The sequence below is a fragment of the Priapulus caudatus genome, unplaced genomic scaffold (genome assembly GCF_000485595.1).
Source record: "Priapulus caudatus unplaced genomic scaffold, Priapulus_caudatus-5.0.1 Scaffold70, whole genome shotgun sequence".
Taxonomy (NCBI): domain Eukaryota; kingdom Metazoa; phylum Priapulida; class Priapulimorpha; order Priapulimorphida; family Priapulidae; genus Priapulus; species Priapulus caudatus.
This window is the reverse complement of record NW_014577131.1, coordinates 696,952-721,755: the sequence shown is the minus strand read 5'-3', so window position 1 is coordinate 721,755 and position 24,804 is coordinate 696,952. Positions and strand designations below refer to the sequence as shown.

The following is a 24,804-nucleotide window of genomic DNA, read 5'->3' as shown; positions in this document are numbered from 1 at the left end:
GCCAGTCACTCCCGTCCTCACAGTGCCAGTGACACAGGAGCTAACGGTCAGTCCTGGAACCTCGGGTGTCATTGGCACTGTGGTCGGGTCGACTGAGGGCATCACGCAACGACCGCTATCTTCGGGGGGCGGATCGGACATCAGCGAGAACACGCTGCAAGTTCCACAGAGAGCCGAAGAGGGAACGCCGCAGAGGGCGTCGCTACGGCAGCGGCTGTCGAACGCCTTTCGGCGATCGCGTCCGAACACGTACCACGTCGGCGACCCGACCGCCAGCAGCAGCGACGAGAAAGCCGCAAACTCTCACCACAAACCCGGCGAGCGAAGTTCGCTTCGAAAGAAACTCGGCGGTTCGATCTTCAAGCCGAAACCGAAGGCGTCCTACACGCTACCGCATGGTGGCGACGACAGCGACGCCGCCGCGGGAAACCTCGGCGAGTCGAGCACCGGCCATCTTGTACAGAGCAAGTCGTCGAAGACGAACACGAGCCTGAGCGAGTCCGAGGCGAGCCCGCGGTTAGAGAAGCCGCAAGCTGACGTCGGCGCGCAGAAGCGCTACTCACTGCGCAGTAGTCTCGAGCGCATGTTCCGCAAGCGCAAGCCGGACTCGCAAGACGAACAGCCGACGACGACGACGTCGCTGCAGCACGTCGACGTGTCGCCGGCGGCCAGCGACGTGAGCGTAGCGCCGAGCGCGAGAGTCGAGAACAACCGCGTGCCGAGAGTCGTCATCAACGAACCGGACGTCGGCGAGTTCGTCGGCGACCTGCAGGAGATGAAGTCGAGTAGCTTGCCGACGCCGCTGCAGCCGCCGCACGAGCAGTCACCGAGTCTACCGGCGCACCAGAGCCGCGTCGGCTACCGGCCACGACTCGACTATCTCTACATGACGAAGCCGCCGCCGCCGTTGAAACCGAAAGTGCTGCATTACGAAACTGGATCGAGTCGACCGGAGAGTCCGTCTAGTCCGACGTCGGACAAGAGCAATTCGCTAGAGAAGGATAACAGAGGGCATAAATCGGCGCTGTCGAAAGAGACGAAACGGCGGAAATCCGGAAGTTTAGAATCGCGTTTTGGTAGAGCCGGTCTAAAAAGTCACCACGGTTCATATTCGCCCGTTTTGTCAGCGAAGAAGTTCATGCCAGACCAAGACCTCACCGTAGCTCAAAAGCACGGCAGTCTTGGTAAGCACAGCAGGAAGGCACATTCCCAGATGTACTGCGGACATCCAGGCATCTTCAAACCGAGAGAACCGAGCGTGCTTGTGTCGTATTACAGTGCAAGTGCCGTCGCCTCAAAAGTTCCTCTTCAACAGCTGACCCATAATTACGACTCGGTGGAAAGTGAGAACGATCCGTACCTCTACCCACCACACATAGACATCGGGCCTTATAAATATGAATCATTGTCCAGAAAGTCAGACCCGCTCTCAAACCTCCGGTGGAAGCGAGCTGGCTACTTCATTGAAACGAGAACAGTGGGCACACAGTGCCCAGACAAGGAGAATGTGATGTTTTACATTGGTTCGACCGAACATCAGTCACTATCTGATAGCTCCTCAAAGAGCCCTGCATCGGGCTCCGACCACGAACAAAACAAGGGTAAGCCAGACTCAACAGAGAGTAAACCTGCCGAACAGAAGACAGAGGCAGGCATAGAACCCCAACAGAAGTTCTCCAACTGTAACATGTGCCAAGCCATTCAGCGACTGTGCGAGCTTTGCAAGCAACGCAAAGCAGTCGAGAAGGAGATAAGCCAGATCTACAAAAAGATCCAAAATTCGAAACTTAGCAGTAAAACGAAGCAGCAGAAGCAGCGGGCGACGCCGTACGACACATTCCTTAGCGGCCAACACAATCGCTACGGCGATCCGTTCCGATACAAGCTACCTCAGCAGCGACACAACGCGTCATTCTTCAATAAACTCTCGGAGAAGTTGAAAGCAGAGACAATCGCTAAACAGATGCAGACAGCAGAGACGCAGCTACAAATGCAGTCGGACTCTGGTAGACACGACCCGAGTGATCGCGCACAGCAGGCTGTGAAGCTGGACAAATGTGAGTCTGTCGATGCCAACGATAATGTGTGCGATAGGCTGCTGTCTGCCTCCCCGAAACAACACAAGGAACAACTCACGGAACAAGAGCATGCCGCAATCGAGTCCTACCTCAGCGAGCTGAAAATGACAGAGGCAGAGCAAACACAGCAGGTTGCTATGGCAATGGCAGCGTTGAACAACAGAAAAACCGAGAAGATGGTCGGCACGAAGGCAAGACAGGAGCGACTCCGACACATCGAACACATTGAGACGGAAAAACCCTCACTGAAATCGGTAATAAAAAAAGAGGAAAAGAAGGAGCATATAAAACGAGAACGATCTCGAAGCCCCCACGTGCCAATGTCGAAATCCATCCCCGGTCAAAACATCCACCAGGAGATGATGCTAGACGAGATGAGACCAATCGAGAGCACCATACCAAGTGGTCAATATTTGCCTCACTCTAGAACTGTGCTAACCTCTTCTACGTTAGCGCACGACACGAGAGCGCACACAGTACTCCCAACAACGCAGGGGTACTTGTACACGCAACGGCATCCGATGGCCCACATGCACACAACAGCGCACAGCGGCAGCGTAAACTCGCCGATGGTTGCCGATCACATGCACCATCACCACTATCAGGCGCCACCAAGGGTGCCACCCGTAACTACGCCGAAATCCGTACTGCATAAACCTCTAGTGCATACGCCACTAGCCTACGCAGAAGGCGATGTGCAATACGCCACGAAATCTACAGCCGTGAGCATCATAGAGCACATTCCACACGAAGCCGGCCAGTACCGGCAACACCCGTCTGAGACTCACAGTCAGCATTTCGTGTACCCCGAAGTAAGACACGCCCAGACGGCCACATCGTCCGATCAGGTGCAGTACGCGATCCCGCGCACGAGAAGTCCGCAGTTGGTGTCGCAAGCAGAAATACAGAGATTGTTGTACGATTGGCACCAGATGACGCACAGAGACCACGCGGTTGCTACGGTGACTGCTCACGATTCGAACGTGCCCGACAGTGCAATCGATAGCCACGCTGGTAATTACAGTTTAGGCATTCATTATACCGATGAAATTGACGAGGGCCGACCATATAGAGAGGTCATTCATTCAGATATGAATGATCCAGACCACTCCCACCAGCAATATGTTCAACAAACGTATAGAAACTATCCTCATCTACAGAACAACGGTGGTCAGCACATTGAACTATCGTCATTACAATATGAAACGCAGGTAGCACCGTACAATCCATATCAAGGTATTCCTCCAAGGCAACAACAAAGAAGTCCCCCCGTGCGATCACACATGGAAGCATACAATGAGCCGCATCAGGATGATCGTTGTAGGCCCGAAGTAAGAGTGAAGGTACATCCGCCTATGTTGCAACACGCAGATGATAACCGCGGTACACCGCCCATCCCACGCCACCGCGTGGATCATTATGCGTGCACACCGCAGACACCTACACACATGCAACAGCAGAGACAGGCAACTGCGGACACTCTGCAACAACGAGAAATGCGCGGCTGTTACACGCAAGCCGTGTTGGATTCTCCTATGTGCGCAGCGGAGAGCGAGAAACACGCATTACCCGGGTCTCCTCGAAACCCACCTCAGTACGGCGCCGTTCCAGCAGTGGTTGACTCTCGTAAGCCGCCGCCATTAGATCTGCGTGTACTTCAGCAGCATCACCACCAACATCACCCTCCTCAAGAACGATCGCCAAAGCCAGCTGGGCAGCACGGGACAAAAGAGAGGATTCTTCTTACCGAGAGCCTCGTGAAGAAACTAAATGGTTCTCAGGGGAAAAGAGCCAACCACACACCGCCACCAATATCGCCAGGCACAGAGACAAGTCTGTCGGTATCTATTTCGCTTTCACCTCCCGATTCTAAACGATCGTCCACAATGTCGCCAGATTCGAAAAGATCGTCTGCGTTGTTGTCAGATCATAAAGGGTCACTGTCACCCGCCGACACAAAAAGGTCGTCAAGTAAGTCACCGCTAGGGAGCGCGCCGAGGTCTCCATTTGAAGAGATTGCACATCAGTCCGCACACTTGCCTCCGGACAGTCTCATATCGAGGCTAATTCAAACCACGCAGATGTCGGCGACCTTATCACCGGTTGGCATAAAACGATCACTCAGTAAATCTCCTACAGAACCTTTGCCGAGGCCGCCAATGTCGGACGTAATGCACCAGTCAACACAGCTGTCAACTGACGCGGTATCGTTGCAGCCAGTAACCTCGTCACTTTTTACCATGCACTCGTCCACATCAGAGCACGGCAACGGTCAACCGCTAATGTGTGAAATCATTGACGAAAACCAAAGCCACCAGCGCATCTCACCAGATAGTCAAGGCGGCGAAACTAAGCACACTCAGGCAGATGACTGGACAACGGAGGACGTAGCCGCTAGATCTTCACCTATCACGAAGGCATCTCAGGAAACAAAAAGTAAAAAGTCTACAAAACGACGCACGCCGACTCCGGAGCAAGCTACAGCCGAACCGATTATGAAACGAATTAACGACAATTTCACTCTCACACTTCACAAGAAAATAAAACTGGACACCGACGGGCCAAACAGTGAAGCAGATATCATAACCGACGAAAGACCAGCACCGGAGACCGTCTCCACGCAATCCGTGCAAGCCATCAGCATACCGGACACCGTCATGACCGACAGCGTGACTAGTCAAGTTCACAGTGACGTCATGGACGATGACATCATGACCAACAGCACCGGGACGTTGATCATCAAGAGAAACATCGACGACGCGCACGGCGGTCTTCAACTCTACTCCCGATCCGGAAGCGGAACTCTCACGTGCGATAGCAGCGTGTCAATGTCAGAATCCATGACGGAATCAATGGAACGGCAGTGCACATCTCCCACACAAGATACCCGCAACGAGATCTACCAGATCACGTCAGCAAGTGACATTCCGAATCGCAGCTGTTCGCTCTATACGGACGCAGCCGCGTCAATACAAGCATCACCGACACAAATACAAGCAGCAGAAGCACTACCAGCATACTCCGAGGCAGGCCTTCCTGGATACTCTGAGAGCTTACTATTGCAGCAAATGCAGCAGGGATCGAGAACGAATGTCCCATCAACGCATAGCCAGTACGGAGCGACTCCAGGCAGTGCTGCCCCGGTTATAAATGTCGTTGAGGCAAGCACACCGCAGGCTGTAAGACCAAAGAATTCGCAGTCAGTGCGGCCAAAAACAGCGTCTGCGGAAATAGTAAAAGTTGGTCAGATACCTGTAATAACTGTGGCGAGTAGCAGCCCACTAAATCACAGTCCACCTCAGACGGTAGAACTTAAAAATTTGGACGGCCAGACAACATCTAGTCCAGCAAAGTCTTCGAAACATCTGTCAAAGGGGCAAGTAACAGTGCCACCTAGTGATGAGAAAAGGACAGCGCCATCTAGTGTTCAGCAACTAGAGAGAGACCTGTCCACGAAAGTAGCATCTGAAGGGGCAGTGGCCGGCGTTGAAACCTGTGAGTTACGTATAATTAACACGATAGTAATCGTGATCCGGCATCGGATAAGTTATCTTATATTTATTTTACATACAATCAATTGTCATTTAATTTAATGTCATTTTATGATGTTTGAAGCCCCAAAAACGTGACATTTGATATAATATTAATTAAGTATTGTCCATGCACGCAGCCACCTACGCACCCAAGCAAGCACGCACGCCCGCACGTACGCATGCACGCACCCACGCACGCACGCACACACGCACGCACGCACACCTGTATGCATTACATTGTGTTGTCACTGATCTTCATATACCAACTTAGTATATCGAGATCAGTCGGTGCTTGCCTATACAACTATTACGCACTTGTTATAGACGTGTACGCTGGGCCATACCTGTCCTCAACGTGGATATATAACTCAGATGCTAGCAAGCTGCAGCTCGCCTCTGGCACTCATGATAATGGTAAGATCAAGATCGCATAACTTTACTGTCAACAACCATCTAGGTGCAGGGAAGTACGCGATATACGGGATGACTGTACATAAAAATGTAATAGAGCGTAAAGTTACGCTGCGTGGTATATAACCTGTTTAGTGTGACTAGATGTAATGGCAAATACTATAGGTTGAATGGATTCAGGCCACCCACTGGAGTGGTTGACTGGAAGATTAAATTGTCATTTTGCCCTTCATCACTTCTATTTATTTCGTTTCATTTGTTTTAATTGTATCAGCATGGTCACTTGTTTCACACTAATATGTTAGCTCCAAAACGTAATTCAGAAGTATAAATAAAGTAAATTGAATTGAATTAAATTGAATCGATGTTGCGTGTAGATGCGAGTCATGATGTGGTCGTTGCTATTGGCGCAGGCACGCCAGGCGATTCAGCTGCAGCAGCAGATAGTCGAAGACTTTCCCAAGATTCTACAGCCTCGGAGAAGGAGTTTCGGGAGCGCTACACCGCCCTCAGAAAGGAGATGCTGCACCAACGACCAAACATTGTTTACCAACGCCCAGAGAAGTGCTCTTACAGTAAGATTATTCCAAATGTAGCACAGACACTCCTCATTTCATCAGGAGTCTATCAATGCTATATTGATAGACTCCTGATTTCATGTTGAATACTAATTTATTAATATAATACACGCTCATTATATATTTTAATAAACAACTAGCAATTCTTACAGGCAATTGTCACAAGGGTATAGTTTTTGGAATTAAGTCCAGACTAGTTATTGCCGCGTGGTATAGAAGGTTGTGCTTTTACCCGGTTACCTTAATTCTGTAGGCCACGACAAGACTGTGCTGGTTCAAAAAAAGAAAAATGAATATGGTTTCCGAATCCATGGCAGTCATCCGGTTATTGTTGCTGAAGTTGACAAAGGCAAGTTAATTAAAAAAAATACCCCCATTGCTCTTCTTGTTTCACAATCTTTAAACTCTGTAACACCGGAGTCACGAGTTCATGAGGGGGGGCTCGTTGGTGTCCCCACGATTGCACTCAGAGCTAATATATATTCCCTGCAAATTTGAAAACTGAATACGCGATAATTTAGAACGCGATGGCCTTCATGATATATATATATAATATATATATATATATAGGCTTCAACGAACCACGTGTGATAACAACAAATCTAGTTGTAAATTATCTTGTTGAAAACCAAAAAAGCACTAATAAGTTATTATTCCATTAGGCGGTGCAGCAGAACAGGCGGGACTAGGAGTGGGCGATGCCATATTGTCCTTGAACGGGGTCAACGTGCTAGAGATGTCGCACAGAGATGTTGTCCAGTTGGCCATCAAAGGTAGGAAGTTATGAGCAACTCAACGTATATTAACAATGGGAACGACAAGATAATATCAGGAGTAAATAATAGTGCAGCGTTGATTATGGGTGTTGCTATCCCCCGGGCGTGGAGGGACAGTCACGTGATACTGTCGACGTATATACTTCAAAGTCCAAATCTTCCACACAAAGATTCCACAGTCATACCTCCGTACTAGACATGGCCTTATATTCCTAACCCTAACCGTAACCCTAACCCTGATCCTAACCCTAATCCTAACACTAGTGCTGCCACATTGCGGTACTGTCCCTCCACGCCCGGGGATAGCATTTCCCGTTGATTATAGTCTCTACCGCTAGCAACGGTCATGATATCATTAGTAGATATAATCCATTAATAACATATGCCAATAATTACCAATTTAATGTCAGCACACCCCTTTCATCATTCTAAAATATAACTGAACTTGCAAAACGCACTTACATTTTCAGGACCAGACCCACTGGTGCTGGAGGTGTCATCACAAGGTGTCAACTTCTACCAAGTCGACATAGACCTTGAGATGAAGATACTGTACAGTGGCTACATGGATATACTAGGTGGCATCGGCACTCCATCCAGATGGCGCCACCGCTGGATCGTCCTTAAACAGGATAACGCGCTCTATCTGTATAGATCTGAGGAGGACCGCGACCCGGTTGGAGTGGTGCAAGTTTCCGGTTGTACCGTGACGCATCTAAAGGATAGCAACCGACCGTTCTGTTTACGGGTGGCCCGCTACGGGGAAAGGACGTGGTACCTCTCTCCTGACTCACAGACAACTATGGACACGTGGATGCAAGTCTTGCAAGAAGCTGCATTCATCCTGGATGCTGTAAGTTACATTGCAAAAAGTGTACTTAAGACAACTTTATTATGGAAATGCATAAAGGGATAACTTCTTATTGATGGATAATTTAATTCTGGATAATGTTTTTATGGTTTTTATTTGACAACTGTTGCCACGAAAAGCTACAATCACTATAAACTGCCATGTTTTAAACAAAGTTCACCTCTGAATAAATTCATAAAGTTGATTCCGATATGAAGCACTTTAATAATCGTGACACTTTCCGAGAAAACAATTACATGACCGATGCTTTTATTCTAACATCTAGGGTGATTCCTGGCTTAGGAGCTGCAGTCGAAGAGCAGGGTTGTCACCTCTCGCTATCGACTCTCCAGAATACCACGGTGTCATCACAGCACAGTTACACGGGCGCTGGCATCAATTCCTAGCAGTACTAAAGGATGCGTGCTTGTTCCTCTACGCAAACGCTAACTCAACCGCTGCAGCTGGTGAGCACGCTATTATCTGTTATAATGTCCGCTATTATCTGTTATAATATCAGGATTATGTGTTTCGTCGGGGAATATTTCCGAAGCGAACATGAATATATCGGGCGTGAGGAAGGGACAGCTGCAGCAGATAACAAAAGAGAGGGAGCGAGAGAAAGAGAGAGACAGAGAGAGAGAGAGATAAAAAAGAGAGAGAGAGAGCAAGAGAGAGCGAGAGAGAGGGAGAGATAGCTAGATAGAGATAGGGGGTGGGAGATAGGTAGAGCGAGAGCGAGAAGGAAGGGGAAGAGTTAAACATTCTAACATATATTATAATTAGCTTTTACATTAATTTCCAGGTGCCCTTCATTTGCACGGGTATACAGTTTCATCCAAAGAGATCAGACAAAGACCAACCCTGGAGCTTACACCGACGCAGCCGAATCTGCAAACCTTCTGTTTCTTCACTGATAATGCAGAATGCCACAAAAGGTGAGCTTACCGGCCAGCAGACTATTTCTACCACTAAACATTATATAATAACGTATAATGTATACTATTTTTACCACTGAGCTGCAATATAATATATGTAATAACGTTATACGCAATAACACGTATATAATAATATATAAAACGTTATGATGTATTAGATAAGGATGGTAAATAGGTTGGCGAGATAGATTATTAAGTAATGACTATGTTATTAAATGCAGCTCAGTGTGATTTCTACACGCGTTGCGCAGCGGCAACAATTGTTTCCTTGCTGTAACCATAAATATTTACAAATATATGTGTATATATGTATATATACAAAATGTGTTTGTATATATCTATGCTGTGACCAAAGACCGTATACAATTGTACACGGTCTTTGCTGTATAAGCGCGAACTACTAACTAACACTAGTACATAATGACTAGCTAGATCTTAAGGTAAGAATATATAGTGGATGTAAATGGAAACATCTATAGCAATGCGCGTATTAAGGCAGCGTTTCTCTTCACAGATGGATGACTGCACTTCAACATTCTATTTCGAAATGGGTGCGAGCAGAAGTAACGCAGGGTACGTGATTCGTGCAAGGAAAATGCTACGAGCCGCTGTGGAGCGATTGCATTCGGCAGATCCAATCCTCTGAGCACTGACTACACACACCGCTACCTGCTAAGTCGCTAATGCAAACCTACAGCGCAGGAGCATCAAGCGAATCCGCGTCGTATAGCTACGCTTCGTAAAAAAAGCGCGAAAAATACGGCTGTAGGTTGTAGTAACGGTTGACTGCTGTAAGGTTCGGTAACCAGCCGCAAATAGTGGTTGAATTCGAAATACAAGAGAGAGGAAATTTCCCTCATAACTCCCCCTTCATGTGCATCTGCTGGCATGTGTGCAGAGGCTATTAAACTTACACCCGTATAAGCCCATAAAAATTAAAACAACAAACGACACCAAAGCCCTGAGCGAATATTATAAGCTGGTTTAACATGTATCGCGTGACTTCTGAAGGCATATCCCGATAATCCGCAATATTATAGGACTCCAAGCGAGGCATATAGAAAGTATACGTGCGATTTTACACGGTAAGAAAAAATGACGAGAGGAACATGTGTCAACCACGTAATGAAGTTAGTCATTCTGTTATACGTGGATAGAAGCGATGGAGGTGAAAAAGAAACACGTGAACTGGTGGAGCGTAACATATTAACGTCTGTAAACTTATTGATAAACAGCAGGAGCAGGGGAGGCAACGGATTGCCCGGAACAGGAGCTAAGGTCCCCAACGGGAACATTGAACGGCCAGTGAGTTCCCGGAATAAAAAAGCGAGTGAACATTCATGACCCGTATGGTGCCAAAAAAAACACGTGTGTGCGACAGAGGTGGTTTAACAATTTTCAGTACTATTAAATGTAAATATCACATCCTTTCATTAAGATTAAAGGTTAGAGAAATAATTTGATGGATTGTTACTTATATTATCATCCTAGATACCCTACGTCACTTCCTAGATAGAATAGTCGTGTTTAAGCTTCACACAGCACACCCATGTTTATTTATAATAAAAAAAACATGCATTGGAAACGGGATATCATATCTATACTGGAATCCGTATCACCATGCGTTATAACAACACATTTTGCCTTGATATATGCTAACAATTTTTGTTATGAGCTTATAAGACAAAGCTAAATTACATTATAAAATTGTCTTGCGTGACGCTTTTGTTGCAAAGCCATTTTCTACAGCCTAATAGGCGCTTTTCAAAAGTCATCTAAAATGGGACCGACACTAGTAAATCGATCGTAACATGCAGTCTCGTGGCCATTCTTATGGTAACGAGATGCACTGGTGTGGTTTAGTCGTGTTCGTATATTCCGTACTTACTGTGTTGATTGCGTGTGCTTGTCTAGTCTATTTGTTTCGTTCTTTTTTTTATTTTTGCCGCACTAATGCCAAAAAATCGTGTATATAGGCCTACGGGCGATATCTAGGAGAAGGGATAGTGTTTGCGTGTATGCGCGCGCGAGTGTGTGACCTAGTTCAAATATTATTTGTGTGTGTGATTACGATTGAATGATATGCGGTTATTACAAATGTATGAATGCTTAATGTTGTGTTGTGAATAGAGTATATGTTTCCATTGTGCCAACGATGCCGCCCGCATGTAAAGTCTTGTTCAATGGTGGGCATGTATAAAATCAGTATTAGCAATTTACTAGCTGGCAAATGTCTTCATATAATATATAATTAAAGCCAAATCTGTCAATGTAAATATATGTCTTACCGGTAACACAGACACGCGAAGAGCAAAGCTAGTGTATTCTATTTGTTACTCACATTTGTATGTAAATAATACAGGGTAGATGAAACTCAGTCTGTATCTAAGGCAATTGTATAAATTTACATATATTTTTAATGGAAAGTGATAAAATAAACATTTGAAGCCGAACCTGGTTTTAATCTATTTTTTTCTAGTTTTCCTCTGATATAAATCCATTGACATAACTAAATCGATTACATGAAGTGATCAGCAACGATGACGACTAAGTCAGGAGTGTATAAGATAGATCTATCTAGATATAATCTATATTATACACTCCTGGTGAAATGACAGTCAATCAATTATTTTACAGTCATGTCTTGAATATCTTTCGTTGATAAACCAATGCATATGGTTTCACTTCCACTTACCGAAGAAATACTCTTAAATGCTACTAACTTACCGCTATTACTGTTACTGCGCACTGCTTGAATGTCAACAGGGGAGAAAACGAGCGTAAATCACTGGCACAACGTATCATGTGCACAAGTCAAGATAATTTATTAACACACATGTAGTCAACTCTTTAGCATCTATCGTTCACTCTGTAGGTATGTTAATTCATGGTCACTGCACGTAGTTATATGGTGAGAAATCCACATTATTTAGGAACGTTATGTATCTCCATTAACTTTTAAAACAGAATTTCAGTAGACATTACATATATTATGTTAATAGTTATACAACCAAAACATGTACATATGCATAGAAGCATCACGTAAATATTCACTACAAAATTGCATGAAAAACAGTACCTAGATGTGTTTTTTTATCAAAAGTTCTTCTACGTTATCTCGTATTATGCTACTAAAATTTGTAACAATTCATAACAAATATCATCTGTTCCCTTATCACATTACTCGTCTAACCGTTTGTCTGATACACGTCATCAAACTTTTTACCCTACAAAAATCTACACAATATGAAACGGAATTTCATATGGTGTAATGATGCATTCATAGGCGATTTCCAAAAAACAACAAGCGATAAATTATTGAGATTAAAGTAGGAAATCCCCTAGTATAATGGCGTTCAGTAAAATTATTCGTTTTAAGTCAATAGTTATAATATAACATACAGCAAAATCGGCCCTTTTTATTTTGGGAAATCAAATTTCCAACATTTCGGGAATTCAGCACATGCCATTCAGTATACCATTATACTTCACATGTCAGATCCAGTCTTGCTCATGGCAATCAGTAATTTTGTTGTTTGTTAGGGAGTTTGAGTTCACATTAATCCAAGCAAAAACCAGCAAACTTCAATAACAATGTGAAATGAAGAATTATAATGTGTACATCTCATACTTAAAAACGCAACCAAATAACATTCACCAAACAACCATAATAACCCTCTGGGGCCCCTGGGGACCAGCAACAGTGCCATTGCCCTTGTAAGTTACTTATTTGTGACCAGGTGGGAATTGATAACCTAGTTTAACGCAATGAATCAAGACACAAATGCTAATAAATTCCTATCCAGAACAAAACTGCACATCTAATGGCGCTGTCACACCACCGTATGAAAGCCAGCGTATACCGACGTATCAAAATTTCTCTAAAACGCTGGCATACGCTGAACTATCGATGCTTTTTTTAATTTTGGGCGTATACATAGCGTATTCATAACGAGTTGGACGTATACATAACGTATTAGTAACGTATATAGAACGTTTCGATAACTTATAGATAACTTATACCAACAAATGCTTAGCGTGTTGCCGGCGTTCACAACTTATGCCCAACGATAGTCTAACTTATGCATAGCGAGCGGCAGCGTATCGCCGACGATCACGTGTCTTAGCCTATAAAAAGGCAGCCGCTCGACGATTCAATTCATAACCGCACTAGACACCGCAGTATCAACATCACCGTCGCAGTATCAACATGCCAATACCATTTTTATATACCAATTCCCCTAAACGCTGCCAATACGCCATATTATACGGTAGCTGTAAGTTAGAAACACGTTCAGTAAATTCTGTGGTCGTCCGGAACACTTCAAATACGTCTACATACGTCAATATGCGTTGGAGATAAGTTCGATATAAGTTACACATAGGTTCAAAGCACGTTACTCATAGGTTAGAAATAAGTTTTGGGTACGCTAGACATTATCTCGACGTATTTCGACTTATGAGTAACTTACAAGTAACGTGTGTGAACGTGTGTCAACGATCGCATAACATACCTACAACTTATGGCACGCGTATGCGGGACGTATGGGCATACGCTGGTATACGTCGAAAATGTTTGTGTATGCAAAAAAGATTCCGGCGACCTCGCCGTACTACGACGTATACCAGCGTGCTTCAGCGTGCTTCAGCGTGCTTCAGTGTGCTTTAGAGTGCTTCAGCGTGCTCTTAACTTATACAAAACTTACCCATAACTTATTCGACGTACGCCAGCGTATTCGCCAAATTTTTCATACGTCGGCATACGCTGGCTAAATCGTCAAGATGTGACAGGGCCATTATTATAGCACACAGGAAAAGTGTAGACAAAATTCAACACTTGGTCATACACTTACAATAATTGTAAATGATGAAATTGTCGATAGAACATCAAATAGAAGTAGACGGTGTTGTTCAGATCTATTTCCGAGAAACCACAGGCAAATTTAAAACGTAAACTACAAGGTAAAAACTGCTAAAGATGTCTGTAGCTCTCTCTATGCCCCTCTCACATCGAAACAACACTAACCCCTAGTAAGTTACCCACTCCGAAATAAATATCCCCGCGAGCGCTATTTAACCTGTAAATTCTGAAGATGCTGCGAGACCTTGTCGATCTCTTTCTTGTCTCGCACCACGCTGCGACCTTCGGCCGGCACCTCGAGCAGCTTCCCAAGGTCAACGCGAAGGTCGTCGAGAGATTTCGACCTTGCAAAGCCGGCCGGCTCCCACTGCGGCAACTCGGACGACTCTGATATGTTACGCTCCCTCGCCGGCGGCGGCGGATCGACGGGCGGCGGCGCCGACGCGTCGCGAGCGGTGGTGTGCGCCGAGTCGTGCCACGGCACCTGGTACGGCCGCTTGAACCGCCGCGCGGACCTCATTCTTCCCGCCGACTTGCCAGGACCTGCCGCCACTGCCGCAGCGGCGTCCGCGCGTGCGTAGGGGGCGCCGACGTTGCGGTTCCGCTCCCTCAGTCCGCGCAGCGACTTTGTGCGTCCCGTCCGAACGGCGGCGCTGGCGGGCGCGACGAGCAGCCCGGTGACGTACTGCGAATTCATGTGCAGCACGCGGAAACCGGGTTTCGCCGGGCTGTTGGGGTTGCTACTGGGCTTGGGCTCTCGCGCGCACTCGCGCTCGCGCAGGAACTGCCGCCGGCTCTCCGTCACCGTGCTGAGCATGCCCAACTCGTGCAGGGCGCTGTCGATGTCCATCGCCGACGGCAACGGACAGGAACTTGTCGATGCTGGCGGTGGGCTGTTTCCATGGCAGCAGTAGCAGGCACTAACTCTCTCCATGTCACGGGAGCATGACGCTGCAATTCAATTCAATTCGATCGACTTGATTTACACTTGTGAATCACATTTTGAAGGTATGGTATTAGTTAAACAAATTAATTGGCAATGCTGATGAATTTAAAACAAATAAAACTAAATAAATAGCAATGATGGAGCGCAAAATGACAATTCAGTCTTCCAGTCACCCCACTCCAGTAGATTACGGAATAACTACATGATGCCAAAAATACAAGATAAGGAATAATATATATAAATAACAGGTGAAACCAGAGTAGTAAACTTTTTCTTGGTTTACTAGATAATGTATAACAATTATGATAATTATGATATACGTATTATTTCATTATACAGTAAAACTCGCATAAGTCGACACATTTGGGACCAGCATATTTGTGTTGACTTACGAAAATGACGACTTAAGCGTAAGTCGTCATTTTGTAGACTTATACAATGTATGTAATGCGCGTATACACTGCATTAGCTGCCTTGCATAGCAGGACATTTGCGGTGCACGTCTGCCAAATTTTCTTGGAATACTTGCTGAAAAAAATACGGCAATTCCGCGAGGCCGTGCTCTGGAATGAACTATTGGGGATTGTACTAACTGGGTTTGTACTGTATAGCAGAATTAATTTTCAGGGAGTCACATGGACTCCTGCATAATGTCAAATCAGGGAGTCTGACAGTAAATCAGGGAGTATTTGACTCGATCCGGAATCGCGTTAATTTCGCACCCTGCATTGGGCTGCATACACTATATAATACCCTGTATACAGTGGGGAATCTGGGGGTGTGCGAACTGCGAGCTGGAAAAAAACACAATGCGTCCAAGCAAACAATTCGATTCAAACAATCCGTCTGCGACAGCCAGCAAGTGCATTCCCTAGACCGTACACTGCGCCATCGGCATTTCTGTTGTCGACTTACAGATGGGAAATTATTGTTGTTTGTATTATATGGGACCTGTCTGAGGGCGTCGACCTGTACATAATGACGACTTATAAATGTCGACTTAGGCGAGGCTATTCCAATGGATTTACTATGAGAACGAATCAGGACTTTGACTTCCATGTCGACTTACGTGAATTGACGACTTAGACGATGTCGACTTACGCGAGTTTTACTGTACATTCAAGCTATTCCCTTAGGTGAGTGCGTGCGACCGTTGACGCGAGTTCGGTTTGTGAAACTAATGATATACATTGCATCAAGAGCTAATAATACCTAGAGTGTACAACGGAAAAACGGGAAAATAGTGCTATTTCACAACTACATTATTCTACTTTGCCTGCGAGTCTAGAATAATTTCATGGTATTGCATTAAGCAGAATTCCTTGCTCTCTACAACAAGACCAACCGCTTGTCAATACGATACTCCTAGGCGGAGATATCGGCTCCTAAACCTCCCCTCCCACATGCCTTACGCCGCTTCGCATCCACTTTATTCAGCTACCTACACGCGTCTAAGCATTGCTTCGTGAAAGTTCGGTTTTTCCGCGATAACTTTATGAATGAACGGTGCTTCGGTTATCATAGATGACTTTCGGGGGCATCGCCTATGCCCTTATCTTCCATTATCTTTCCTAGCACGGCTAATGCCCGTCATGGTGGAGCCGGCTCCATCAAGTTTTTACAACGCAGCTCAGTTACTATATATGGTGTAGTAACAGTACCAAATTTGGGCATGTGACATCAATTATCAGTGCTCCAAGCGGTGACGAAAACCGATAGCCAAAATGCTTAGACGCGTGTAGGTTGCTGAATAAAGTGGATGCGAAGCGGCGTAAGGCATGTGGGAGGGGAGGTTTAGGAGCCGATATCTCCGCCTAGGAGTATCGTATTGACAAGCAGTTGGTCTTGTTGTAGAGAGCAAGGAATTCTGCTTAATGCAATACCATGAAATTATTCTAGACTCGCAGGCAAAGTAGAATAATGTAGTCGTGAAATAGCACTATTTTCCCGTTTTTCCGTTGTACACTCTAGGTATTATTAGCTCTTGATTGAATACAACCTCCGACAATTCTTACTCATATGGCTTGTGAAAAGAGAGAGAGGTCAAATTAAGAAATTCACCTACCGTGATTGAATGGGTTATGATTATCCCTCAGGTCGTGCCATTTACATCAACTGGCTTGATTCTCCAGCGAAAATTCCTCTCCGACTAAGCATTAACAGCAAAAATCAGCATGAACAATATTGAATACGTACGAATAACCAAATTCAGTCTAACCTAGGCCCTATCGGCGCAAATCCACTTTAGGCACCTTAGGTATCACGAAGTGATGCACAGATTTCTGTCTATCATCAACTGATGCACAGACTTTCCGTATATCCAAGGAATGATGCAAAAACCTTAACCCTAACACACTTCGTGATACCTAAGGTTATACTTTATGACTTAGGGTTAGGGTTAGGGTTTTTGTAGCTCCAAGAAACGGTATCGCTAGGGTTAGGATACCCTAGACAATCCGTATAGACAATCCGATCTGTATAGACAATCCGTCGCACAGCCTGGTCGGGCTAGGGTTTTTGCATCATTCCTTGATATACGGAAAGTCTGTGCATTAGTTGTAGCTCTAGTAGCCGCCAGCGGCAGTCAATGTAAGCGGGCTATAGTACTAGAGCTACATCAGTTGATGATACACAGAAATCTGTGCATCACTTCGTGATACCTAAGGTGCCTAAAGAGGATTTGCACCCTTACCGCTAAACTCACATTAATTTATTTAGCGACAAATAACAAGACATTAGGCACAATTTACTAATAGTAATACTAATAGTAATAAATGATCGGTCTAGGCCTACGACATTTGCTGGAAACGCGTAAAAACTAAAATCATTTTACATTTTCAAAATGAACTATTTACATGATACATCTACTCATTCATTCGAGGCGTTGCCATTAGGCCTACAAATAAACTATTTTTAATTCATGGTTTCAATAGTTATAATAACGTACACTGCTTTATGTTACACTAATGTCTTTTCTATGCCATTTTAACCGGCAATTATTTTCTTTCAGTTCCATTCATTTACTTGGAATTTAGAAATTTGTTTGTGGACCTCTTAGTAGATGCGCTCTCGCAATCTAACTGTTGGGAAAAAACAATTGAATGTACAAAAAATAGTTTAATTAGAAAGTAGTTATACTTGAGAAACAATTAAATAATATTAATTATATTAGCTTAAAATTTCGTAGGTAGAAACTTCTTGTGAAGCGTGTTATAAATTATCAATCTGTCGTGAAGAAGCTCTTCAAAGGGGCATTATGAAAATGTTGGTATAAAGAAAGACCAAAACGACCTGGAACGGACTGAAAAGAGACCGACTCTTTAGCTTTTATTGAACTATTTTAGTTAACTTATTGAACCGGTTTTATTGAACTATATTAACTGTAAATTAAATTTGAACTTTTATATTATATAATTATTTTTTCTCATTTCATTCCTAGATTACCTACACACATGAATTTCTCTTTCTGCGTGGCTTTCTTGTTGTTCTTGTCGACTTCATCCTTGTGATTTGTTTGCATGGTGCAGTAACAATAAAACGCATAAGAAATAGGTTGGAAATTCTATTTTTCAATTTACAATTGTATTAAACATGTATGATATTATACCAGCTAGAAGTATAAGCTAGAAGTATAAGCTAGAACTGTATATAGCTAGTGTAATAACATTTATTTTGCGTTCGCGTGTGCACGTGTGTGCCTGCGTGTGCGTGCATGTAGCGTGTTTGTCTGTGCGTGCGCGCAGACACGTGCGCGTGTGTCAGAATGTGAGCAAATTGCAACTTGGAATAATCATTTGAGTAATCAGAATGACTACTCCAAGATTGCATTGAAAATGATACATTTATTTATATATACCTGCGCACATGGACAATACTGAAATAGATACCGTTTCGGTCCGTTCCGTTGTTTCCATGTACCGGCAAAATGGCGGCAAAGTTAAATAGTAAAACCGAAGATGTCACGAAAAAGTTAATCACACGGTTAACTGGGTTCGTTGTAAGTACAATATTAGTTACATTAAAGCATTAGGGTGCTACTATGCGGTAGTGCAAGTGCCTATGATTACAGTTAGGCATACTACTACTAGTACTACTACTGAGTCAAGGGGTCGTTGTCGTATCAGCCTCAGATTACTGAGTGACGTCTCCTTACCGTCTGACACTGACAGTGATACTGATAGTGATAGTGATAGGGTCTATGTCCCCCAGGGTACTGCCGGAACGTACCCTGGGTACAGTCCGGACGTTACCGGAACGTACCCTGGTAACTATCTAGCTGATATGGTTAGGGTTAGGGTTATGGTTAGGGAGTAGGCGTAGGCAACTCCCTAGACTCGTTAGTGGAGTAGGCAAGGTACGGTCCGGCATATTAGATAGTACTAGTAGTATTTAATACCACTACCAGGGTACGTTCCGGTATACCGGACCGTACCCAGGGTACGTTCCGGCAGTACCCTGGGGGACATAGACCCTATCAGTATCAGCGGTACCTGAGGTAGTACTACAGAGTACAGTAGGACTACTCAGTAGTACACTGTACAGTCTACAGATATGTACACGATGTACATGATATATGTATACACAAAGTGTACCAGACTTGTACTACAGAAGTGTACCCTAACCCTAACCTTAACCCTAACCCTAAACATACCGCATATAAAAATATATAAACATAATAGTATTACTATTAATACTAAACTGTAAACAACCTAAAACTATACCTCGGGTACATATCTGTAGTACCTGATACGACAACGACCCCATCTGCACTACTACTAGCCTACTCATCGTGCGTTATGCATGCAACTTATGCTCAAGGATAGAGAGCATGTCCAGTAATAAACATCATCCTATCCAATCACCGTCCTGGACATCATCTCTATCCTTGAACCTATCGAACCGTACCCAGGGTAGGGTACCCTCCGATAGTACTCTGGGGGTCATAGACCCTATCAGCACAACTTATGGCTGTCGTTGAGTACCTTGTCAAGACCGGCACAGGCACAGGCACAGACACTGAGACAGGCACTTGGAGCGTTTCAATAAAATATAATGCTAAATAAATAGGAAGTGTCTAAACAACCAGATCCGGTTTCGGAGTCCTGAAAACTAAACAATTGGCTCTTTTCTCTGATTGGCTAATTTTGTCACTTATTTATTATATTTTTTATTATTGTTGGCTAATTTTATTTTATTTTAGAATTAGGGATAGGGTTAGGATTAGCATTAGGGTTTGGGTTAGGGTTAGGGTCTATATCCACTACTTTCAAGTAGGTCTGAGTAGCTAAGCGGTAGGTCTTTCGCTTCGTGATAGTAACGGACCATGTTCGAACCACATAAGATGTTTTTATTTTTCTCTGCTTTGTGTATTTCTTTGTATTTTATTTGTTTCTGCATTTATTTGTTCTGTAACTTTTGTTTATGTTTGGAATTAAATATATTTCTTTATGTGTTGCATTTAACATTGTCCTATTATATATTTGTCCTGTTAATAGTGTTATGTTCGGAAACTGACCAATCAGAGAAGAGAGCCGGTTGTTTAGTTTTCAAGACTCCGAAACCGGGTCCGGTTGTTTAGACACTGCCAAATAAATATGAAATCTATTTACTACCAAAGTCTTAATCATAATGTTTCTCTACTCTCTTTTGCCTATTGTTGACAATTTTCTGTAAATGCCGTCCAAATTCTCATCTGCAACACACAAGTACACCGCACGCTAGCTGCTGCGCAGTGCACACTGACACATAAATATATAAATATATAAGTTATAACTATATATTTATGTGTCGGTGTGCAGCAGTTAGCGTGCGGCGTACTTGTGTGTTGCAGATGAGCATTTGACCGGCATTTACAGGTGATTATAGGCAAAATAGAGTAGAAAACATTAAGACTGGTAATAAATACATTTCGTGTTTATTTACCCTTTTTTTATTGAGACGTTCCAAGTGCCTGTGACCACAGGCACTTGGAGCGTTTCAATAAAATATAATGCTAAATAAATACGAAATCTATTTACTACCAAAGTCTTAATGTTTCTCTACTTTCATTCACCTATATTATTAGCGACAAGTCGTGTGCTGCAAATGCTCAGCAAACACGCACCCACCGAATGCACGCTGCTACACTGCTGCACGCTATGCACACTTACACATGAATATATACAATATAGCTCTATGTTCCAAGTGCCTGTGGTCAAGACAGTATGTGTCTGACTTTCTTAGATCATTGACGTAACCATTACCATGGCATATGCATAGATAGATAGATACTGACTTCTTCAGTTCACTAATGACTTAATTCAGTACTAGTAGCAGTACAGTCTACATACTGTGTGGTCCCATTATAACGAGTTCGTTGAGGTCCATAAAATGTCATCGTGAAAAAAGCGGGGTTGCGCTAAATCGAAGTTCAAGAAAATCAGCGTACAGCGAACAATGCATAAAAGCGAACAATGCAAATGAAACAATGCATATATGATACAGTCAAAACAACAAGTCATGTAAACTTATTTAGTTGCGCGATCTATGATCGTCGCTTCGACCTAAGGCCGGCTTAACTCGCCAAAAAACTTCAGTTCCGGAAAAAGCAAAACAAGGTCCAATGACTCATCGCGTTATATCTGAATTTGCGTAAAATCGGGATTTTACTGTACTACTAGGTGTTGTATGGTATTTTGAATTCTCTACCCATCACTATCTCAATGCACTTGCAGCAAGACAGAGTGTGTTGTGCTATTAAACCTGTGCTACAGGCTGTGCTACAAAAACATGCTTTAGCCAACAAAGAAACGAGTTGGCTCTCACCTCTCTAAACTCAATCCTGAGCTCGCTATAAGTTGCCTGGCAAATTTGGGCTATTTATTTGACTCAAATGATTGCATAAGCAACATTTCAAGGTGCAAGCTCATCCTCATTGTTAGCATTAGTATAGCTAATAAGCTTTACTATTTAACAAGTTCACTTTTTAAGCATCTCCAGTTTATATAAAACAAACTATTTCAGTTACATGAACTAGACTTGCCCGACGAGGCTGTGCGATTGATTGTCTATACATATTATGTCTTCTGATCCTAGCAAGACCGTTTCTTGGAGCTAGACATAAATATGATATAATGTGTACACATATTTTTCTCATGTACCAAACTATGCACTCAACAAGCAGTAGACCACAAGCATTTACTTCGCTTGCTTTTGCCTAAAGCCTAATTCACCTAAAGGCCATTCTTCGCCCCTGACTCTGTCTACTCCATTACCTCTAGTTCCTTGACCTTATCTTATAACTTGTTTTATCTTGTACGATATTTGAAAAACTTCAAATATTTTATTAATTTTAGTCTCTCCTTGCCCCCTCTACCCTGTCCTCATCCCAACCCCATCCCCAACCAATCAACATTGCCTTCTACCTGTTCTGGCAGTCACACTCAACTCTTTTTTCACATGTACTGCATGACGTTGTGTAAGTAGTCTACATTTTTGTAATATTCGGAGAAAAAAAAATTCTCGACTCAATTTTATTTTGCTAAAAAAATCATTCTGCACATTTACAGGCCTGCGACGAGAACTTTCAGATTTGCTCAGACTTCGTCAGCTCAAACTTTCGATATCATCGCTTTTTAGATGTAGATAGTCACAAGATCACAAGGACGCTAAAAGGGTAAGCCCTTCCCAAATCAGAACCTCTATAGAGATACTTGTATAATACCAAGAATGCATTACAACAGAGTTTTATGTATGTTATTATCAGCTCTTGAATATATGTTTATCGCAACAAATATTAAAATGTTTTCTATGGATTATCTAATGTACCCTGCATGTGATGTACAGTGCATGTTGAGAACAGAGACCTGTGTCCATGATGTTCACATAGGGATGAACATGCGACTGGAAACGTATTCACTGATCAATTGGGACAACCATTTAATCGGGCCTTTTCCATGGTTTCTGACCTGTACTTAGTGTTGTTTTTCAGATTAGCAGCAACATGGGTCCTGTTTGCTTTTAGCGTTGTAAAATCTGTATAATTGTTTCTAGGCTTCATGAAAAGTTCACTGTGAATAGTGAGGATGAAAAAGCCAAATCGCTTAAAGACCTTGCATACAGATTTCTGGAAATTCCATGCTTTGAGGAGAAGATGCATGGAAAGGTAGGCTAATTTTCCTTGAGTTTCATCAACTGGGTGCGAAATTAACGCGAGTCCGGAGTCAAATACTCCTTGATTTACTGTCGGACTTCCTGATTTGACATATGCAGGAGTCCGCGTGATTCCCTGAAAATTTTGCTATACTAACTAGTTCGTTCCAGAGCATGGCCTCGCAGAATTACCATATTTTTTTTTAGCAAATGACCCAAGAAAATTTGGCAGACGTGCACCGTAAATGTCCTTTTTAGCTCGCCTTGACATCGTCAAGATGAGCTATTGCCATGGGGTGTCGTACGTCAGTCCGTCCGTCCGTCCGTCAACATTTGGCTACGGTCAATGATAACTCGAGAACCGTTTGACCCACATGTTTCAAATTTCATGCAGTTGTTACTCCTGGGAGAGGTTTGAACGTCATATTTTGGAGCACGCCAGTTGACCTACTTTCGAGCCACGTCTACTTTTTGGCAAAAATGGAAATGGTCATTTATAAGTCAATTCAGGTTCAACGGATTTTGCTCATTTCTAGTATGTGAATGGATAAGGACTGGCCCCAAAACATATCACACGGGTTTTGATATTTTTTCAAAATTATGCAAATTAGCTAGATTTTGGCAATTTCATAATGCATTTCAGTGTCTGTCTACGGTCAACGATAACTCAAGAACCGTTTGACCCACATGTTTCAAATTGAATACAGTTGTTACTCCTATGGGAGAGATTTGAACTTCTTATTTTGTAGCACGCCAAGTCGACCTACTTTGGCGACCATTTAGGCGTCGCGCCATCTCTCTTCAAGATTTCAGACTTTCAGATCTGAAATATTTATTTTCGCATCAAAACTTATGCATATATCATTATCAAGAGTATATAATGGGACTTCTCCCAGGCCAAACAAAAAATAGGTGTGTTTCCGGTCGACCGATTGTCCCTAGATTATTAGGGCCGACCCTAAACTATTTTTTCAAAAAAGAAGAAAAAAAAGAAAGTTTTTTAATTTGAAATCTGACAGACAAAACTTGAGAGTTTTTACTACAAACACGTTCTGGACTTGCTTACTAACTTATCCCTACCTATACACCACTTTATAGCATGCATCAAAAGCACAAGGTATACATACATATTCAATATTAAAACAGAATAGAAACGAGGAATCCTATTTATAACCTGTAAGATGTCGAATTAGCAAACACCTGTAGAACTGTATTAAAAAAAAAAAAATCCCTACTTACCTACCCTACTTTTGTTTTCGATGCAATAGGTAACACACCTGTTGACCTACTCTTTTTGGCCCCATATATACTTGGTTTATATATCCCCCTTCCCTCTTCTATCTCACCCAAGGTGAGCTACAGTGTCATTGACACGTTTAATATCTGCGGTACTACTTGTATACTGCGGACTCCCTCATTTTGCTGCGGACTCCCTCTTTTTGATGGTAATAAGTCAGTCCGTTGGACTCGCTTGTTCAAAAGTTAATTTCTACTCCTGCATCAATATGTAATATATCAATAATATATATATATTATTGAAATTAAACTGTGAAAAACCTAATAATTACATAAAATTGCCACACTATTTTGCTTATCGCACAATCACATGTTCCTGCATACACAAAAAGAACGTGAATTCATATATGATATAGATTATACAATATTAACCCCAATTCTACTTGGTTCTAGATGCATATCTGCTG

The 24,804-nt window shown here is 43.3% G+C and overlaps 3 protein-coding genes across 4 annotated transcripts in view; 2 read left to right on the top strand and 1 right to left on the bottom strand.

Moving 5' to 3' along the window:
* LOC106821375 overlaps positions 1 to 11,617 on the top strand; it is an 18,178-nt gene extending 6,561 nt beyond the window's left edge. Inside the window, exons 4-12 of one of the 2 annotated variants that reach the window (XM_014826142.1) lie at positions 1 to 5,573; positions 5,936 to 6,025; positions 6,436 to 6,597; positions 6,854 to 6,949; positions 7,263 to 7,373; positions 7,847 to 8,229; positions 8,513 to 8,693; positions 9,032 to 9,164; positions 9,679 to 11,617. The exon at positions 1 to 5,573 is cut by the window's left edge and continues 213 nt beyond it. In XM_014826142.1, coding sequence (XP_014681628.1) covers positions 1 to 5,573; positions 5,936 to 6,025; positions 6,436 to 6,597; positions 6,854 to 6,949; positions 7,263 to 7,373; positions 7,847 to 8,229; positions 8,513 to 8,693; positions 9,032 to 9,164; positions 9,679 to 9,745 — 6,796 coding nt within the window. In that variant the 3' untranslated portion in view covers positions 9,746 to 11,617. The remainder of the gene's footprint in view (positions 5,574 to 5,935; positions 6,026 to 6,435; positions 6,598 to 6,853; positions 6,950 to 7,262; positions 7,374 to 7,846; positions 8,230 to 8,512; positions 8,694 to 9,031; positions 9,165 to 9,678) is intronic. The other variant, XM_014826143.1, reaches the window with a different exon arrangement.
* Positions 11,618 to 13,887: 2,270 nt separating this feature from the next.
* On the bottom strand, positions 13,888 to 18,026 carry LOC106821370. Its single transcript, XM_014826137.1, has 3 exons — positions 17,919 to 18,026; positions 17,037 to 17,120; positions 13,888 to 14,976 (listed from the first exon to the last, which is right to left on the bottom strand). Exon 3 carries the CDS (start codon positions 14,957 to 14,959, stop codon positions 14,234 to 14,236), a length of 726 nt encoding a protein of 241 aa, XP_014681623.1. The 5' UTR covers positions 14,960 to 14,976; positions 17,037 to 17,120; positions 17,919 to 18,026; the 3' UTR covers positions 13,888 to 14,233.
* An 826-nt stretch (positions 18,027 to 18,852) lies between these two features.
* Positions 18,853 to 24,804, top strand: part of LOC106821359 (gamma-tubulin complex component 5-like) — a 30,037-nt gene continuing 24,085 nt past the window's right edge. Inside the window, exons 1-3 of the mRNA XM_014826121.1 lie at positions 18,853 to 18,968; positions 22,519 to 22,625; positions 23,003 to 23,114. Coding sequence (XP_014681607.1) covers positions 18,897 to 18,968; positions 22,519 to 22,625; positions 23,003 to 23,114 — 291 coding nt within the window. The 5' untranslated portion in view covers positions 18,853 to 18,896. The remainder of the gene's footprint in view (positions 18,969 to 22,518; positions 22,626 to 23,002; positions 23,115 to 24,804) is intronic.

Coding starts and splice junctions, on each gene's coding strand:
- LOC106821370 (XM_014826137.1), bottom strand. CDS start 14,959: ATGGAGAGAGTTAGTGCCTGCTACTGCTGCCATGGAAACAGCCCACCG.